This window comes from Colobus angolensis, unplaced genomic scaffold, assembly GCF_000951035.1.
Source record: "Colobus angolensis palliatus isolate OR3802 unplaced genomic scaffold, Cang.pa_1.0 Scaffold10, whole genome shotgun sequence".
Lineage (NCBI taxonomy): Eukaryota > Metazoa > Chordata > Mammalia > Primates > Cercopithecidae > Colobus > Colobus angolensis.
In genome coordinates, this window is record NW_012110919.1 from 23,265,169 (window position 1) to 23,270,432 (window position 5,264).

Genomic DNA, 5,264 nt, shown 5'->3' on the forward strand with positions numbered 1-5,264 from the left:
GCCAGGATGGTCTCGATCTCCTGACCTCGTGATCCGCCTGCCTCGGCCTCCCAAAGTGCTGGGATTACAGGCGTGAGCCACCGCGCCCAGCCTCATCACCTATTTTCTATCAGGCCCTCTACTGAGGAATTCTACCTGCATTTCACCCTTCATCCTACCTGCACCTCTATAAGCCATATGTCTTATATGCTGTCCCATCTTGCAGGTGAGGAAACTGAGGCTCAGGGAGGTCAAGTTCACATTAAGTATAACTAAGGGCATGCTGTGTGAAGGTTGGGCAGGGCAGAATTTGAAGCCCACTTTCAAACTTATAACTTAGTGTGAACTTGACCTCACTAACTGATGATCAGACCATAAGAATGTATTAATAAACATTTAAGGGACGATTGAACAGAATTTTAAAATCAGAGAGGGGGAGCCATGTTTGTATTGTTCACTTTTGCATTCCTGGCACCTAGCACCTTGGCATAGGATCACTGTTGGGTAAATATTTATTCAATAATGAGTGGTTGCCATTTATGAAACCATGTATACAGTTTTGTGCTCCAGAAGTGAGGTAAAGGGTTGCTTAATGGGAACCCAGTATTTCTACTCAAAAGTGCCTTATTGCAAAGTATTTGGTAGTTTAAAAGAGTGGGAACGTGGGGACGCATAGGGAGTGGTGAAATTGGCTCAGGGACAGTCCATTGCAGGAAGATAGAGGTTGCCAAACTGTAAGCAGAACGACAAGTTGAAACCGCGCCTGTCTGGCAAATAGTCCAGAGTAGAATCGAACCTCCATCTTTGAAGTGGTGAAAAAAGGCCCTGGGGTGGAGGAGTGGGGTGGAGGGCTGGCGTCGGTTAGTCTTTGTTGAGGAGTGTCACGAGCAAGCCTGGGGAGATGGCTGCCCCTCGCCTTGATCCCCAACTAACCTGGGGTTCTGGATGATGTGTGGGGAAGAGGGAATGTATGTGGCATTCCATGTTTGTCTTGGACTTTACTCCCTGGAATCTTGTAATACAAGCAATGGCATCTGCTTTCCGTCAGACTTAATTACCTAACAGCAGATTAGCAAGTGAAAGAGCACATGCCGTTGGGATCCCAGGCTGCAAAACCCCACCATTAGCTTGCACACTCTGGGAAAATAAGGTGTTCCAGGGACGGGGATTTCCTAGGTAACATGCCCAGTTCTTTCATGCTTCAAAGCTTGAACTGAAATCTTTCTAGAATGTGTCCTACCTTCTTAAATCAGAACTAATGAACACAGTTTAGCCTTTCATTGGAGACCCTGGGCAGATGATAACCACCCGTTGTCTTGAGGTCTGGGGGTGGTGGCCGGAATTTCATTCTCTCCTGGCCTTGGTCTGGCCTCCGCCCCCAAGGTCCAGCTGTCCTGCTCTGGGTACTGACCCTGTCCCAACTTCTGAGCCCCTCGGCCACCACCATCACCACTAAGTCTTTGCCTGGCATGGAGAACAAGATATCCAAGGTGAAAAGGGATCCTGTTACCCTCTAACTCAGTAGTTCTGATTTCTACACAGTAATCTGCCGCATGTTTGCAAAAACGCATGGGAAAGGATTCGCCACAGCTGTTGCTGGAATGATGATCACTTGCCCTAAAAGTGCATTTGTAGGAAATCGTTAAATAAACCATGGCCTGACCGTGTTGAGGAATGCTGTGTGGCTTAACATGAGGCAGAGCTGTCTGTGGAATAATGTCCAAGAGAAACTAACTGAGAAAAACGGGTTAGCAAATAGCTAGTCTATTACCCCCACTTAGAAAGGACACGGTAGTGTCCGGGTTCCCCGGTCTCCTGGGTCCTCCCAGCACCAAGTGCAGATCCTGGCACACAGTGGGTAGAATTGTGAGCCCCCCTACTCTCCCCTCACCTACACCCTGCAGCCATATCAGCCCATTCAGTTCCTCCTGTCCCCAGGCTCTTGCTAGCAGTCACCCTTCAGGTCCCCGCTTAGCGGCACCGTCTGACCTCTCAGCTGGCCAAGCCTCCTTCCGCTTCTCACTTGCTTGGTTTTGCTTGTTTACCGCGCCCTCTCCTCAGCAGGACTTCAGCTCTCAGAAGCCAGGACTTGGCTGTTGGACTTCCAACGCTGGATTGGCCAGGGCTGTCAGTGAAAGCTTATGGAATGCGTGGGTGAATGAATCCAACTTTTACAAAACAAAGTGAGACGTATTTATTAAAATATGTAGGAATTAGAGTGTTTTGATAGAAAATCTTTATGTTTTGCCAACAGTCTAGATTGAAAGTGTCAACTCCAGACATCACTCTGCTTCTAGAAACTATAAAGAGGAAGTGGGAGCTAGGACGCCCCCACCCCGCTCAAGAGCGTTATGTGTGTTATGTAAGTCGAGCTTCGGGTTTCGGGTCAGGAGGTTATAAAGCATCCCACCCCGCCCAAGAGTGTACGGGTTAAGTGCATTATGTAAGTTGAGTTTTGGGTTTCGGGTCAGGGGGTTATAAAGCATTTGGCCCAGAGTCTGCCCTGGTGTTTATTCAGGAGAGCTGCTCCTCACTTGAAGCAGAACTTTGGCAGAGACTCAGTGTGAGAACAGTTCCTACCCAGCCCCCCACCGGGGAGGGAGGCCACTGAGTCTGGCCCTAGGAGAAGGGAAATGGGAAATGTAAACCAGAGGACGTGTCCAGGGTCCTACTCGGCAGACCCAGGTTTATCTTATCAGTGGAGAAGGGAGAGTGGGTTGTTGAAAGTGCAGCCTAATTCAAGGGTGAAGGGTGACTGAGAACATTCTGGGCTTTGAAAGGCAAACATGCCATGGTGTGGTCTTTCCAGGATCCTAATCTAAATCAGAGGGACCAGCCGAGCGAGGAAGGGGTGGGGCTGGTGGGGCTTTAGCCAGACTGGCCCACCTCTCCCCTTCCTACTTCCTGATCTTTGCAAAATAGAGTTTAAAATCCAGGACAATTTAGTAAGCTTTGGTGCAGGGAACAACATAAAGAGTATAGACCTGGCCCTCGCTCCTAAGAATCTTTAGGCTATGACAGCTGCAAGATCTAGAACACTGCACGACCCCCTGCGGGCAAGGTCCTAGTTTAGGAACTGTACACCCATTCTTGCATTTAACCTTCACATGCCGCCCCCAGAAGTATTCGGTGAGACATCTGGGAAGTGAAGGGATTTGCGCAGGGTCAAATCTGTGAGGGATGGAGCCAGAATTCAAACCCAGGCCGGGCATGGTGGCTCACGGCTGTAATCCCAGCACTTTGGGGGTCCGAGACAGGAGGATCACTTGAGCACAGGCGTTTGGGACCAGCCTGGCCAACATGGTGAAAGCCCGTCTGTACAAAAAATACAAAAAAATCCCACCTTTATTTAAGAAAAAAAAATTCAAACCCAGATCTGTTTGGCTTTGAGGTTGGTGCTTTTTACAACATGCAGAATCAAAAAAAAAATTTTTTTTTGAGACTCTGTTGCCCATGCTGGAGTACAATGGTGCCGTCTTGGCTCACTGCAACCTCCATCTCCCAGGTTCAAGCAGTTCTCCTGCCTCAGCCTCTCTAGTAGCTGGGATTACAGGCAAGTGACACCACGCTCAGCTAATTTTTGTATTTTTAGTAGAGACGGGGTTTCACCATGTTGTCCAGGCTGGTCTCGAACTCCTGACCTTAAATGATCCACCTGCCTTGGCCTCCCAAAGTGCTGGGATTACAGGGATGAGCCATTGTGCCTGGCTCAGAATCAAAATTTGAAATCAACCTGTGTTGAGTCAGTAAGTAAACCATAAAGATGGAGATTCAGGAATCAGAATTCCAGCCTCCTCGAAGGCAGACCTGGGCTATGGCTGGAGGTTGGCGTTGGAAGAACTGAGGAAAGAACACAGGCCTTGGAGTCCCAAAGACCTGCCTTCAAATCCTGGCTCTGCTTTTGCTGCTGTGTGACCTAGAGCCAAGTGGCTGGACTCTTCTGTGCCCAGCATCCTCTGCTGTGAAGTGGAGAGGATGAAGTTCACCTCCTAGGTTTGCTATGAGGTTTAAATGGGAACAATCCAAGTACACAGAACCGCTGGTGCGGGGCTACTGCTTGAGGAGTAGCTAGTGAATGTTAGCTGTGTCCATGACACGCAGAGGGCTAAGTGGACTTCCTCCCTCTGTAAGGGAGGAAGGAGAAGCTTGGGGACAGTACAAGGCCAACCAGACCTACTTCCACCCAGCCCAGCCTGGTGCTTCTCTGTACTCTCCTAACCCTGCTGACCCAAGTACTTTGCTGCGAGGCAGTTGCGTGTGAGGCGTGAACCCTGAGCCTATGCTGCAGAGGGAAGAAAAGAAGGACGCTCACCCAACAGCTACAGGCTGCCTGCCCGCCCCCCATGCCTGTGAGCCCCCTTCTTCCAGCAGGCAGCCCTGGGAACTCCCTTCTCCTCCACAGGCACCCAGAGGAGGAGCTGACTCTCAGAGTCGGGGAGCGAACACCCAGGGCCCGCTGCCCAGGCACGGCATAGTTCAACTTGAACTTAGGTCTGGCAGTCTCCTGACTTTGAACCTGAGCTCTTTATTGTCCTGCCTGTCCCCACACTGGAAACGACCCAGCCTTCCTGTGGAAAGAAAGAAGGGTGCCATTTCCCTAAAGATTAATGATAGATCAACTAATATGAAACCACACAAGCATGCCTCCAGAACCCCGGTTAATGTTTACCCATGTTCTTTTCCGGTGCCAGAGCCTTTCCTGTGGATGCACAGCTGCGGATTCCACCATAGAGATTATGCGGAACAAATTTAGCCTGGGAAGGTGATTCCTGCTAGACCCTTACCTGAGCGACTCCTTCCTGGAGCATTCTGTTACCACCCTGCCATCGTCACAGCGTTGGGCGTTCACTCCATGCTTGGCGCAGAGACTTCAGACCCTCACGCGGCTTTATAAAGGGGGATCTAGGGTGATTCCCACACTACAGATGAGGAAACAAAGACACAGGGGTGAGGTCCTTGTCCCATGTGACAAAATCAGGAGCTAAAGAGCCCATATTCAGCCAGGTGCGGTGGCTCATGTCTGTAATCCCAGCACTTTGGGAGGCTGAGGCTGGTGGATCACCTGAGGTCAGGAGTTCAAGACCAGCCTGGTCAACATTGTGAAGCTCCGTCTCTACTAGAAATAGAAAAATCAGCCGGGCATGGTAGCAGGCACCTGTAATCCCAGCTACTCAGGAGGCTGAGGCAGGAGAATCACTTGAACCTGAGAGGCAGAGGTTGCAGTGAGCCGGGATCGCGCCACTGCACTCCAGCCTGGGGGACAACAGCCAGACTTTGTCTTAAAA

General features: G+C 50.2%; 1 protein-coding gene across 3 annotated transcripts in view; it reads left to right on the top strand.

Annotated features, from left to right (window-relative positions):
- Positions 1 to 5,264, top strand: part of ALDH2 (aldehyde dehydrogenase 2 family (mitochondrial)) — a 53,330-nt gene that overhangs the window by 5,064 nt on the left and 43,002 nt on the right. Inside the window, exon 2 of one of the 3 annotated variants that reach the window (XM_011936635.1) lies at positions 2,234 to 2,341. The exons of the other annotated variants lie outside the window; for them this stretch is intronic. Coding sequence (XP_011792025.1) covers positions 2,234 to 2,341 — 108 coding nt within the window. The remainder of the gene's footprint in view (positions 1 to 2,233; positions 2,342 to 5,264) is intronic. 3 annotated transcript variants of the gene reach the window in all.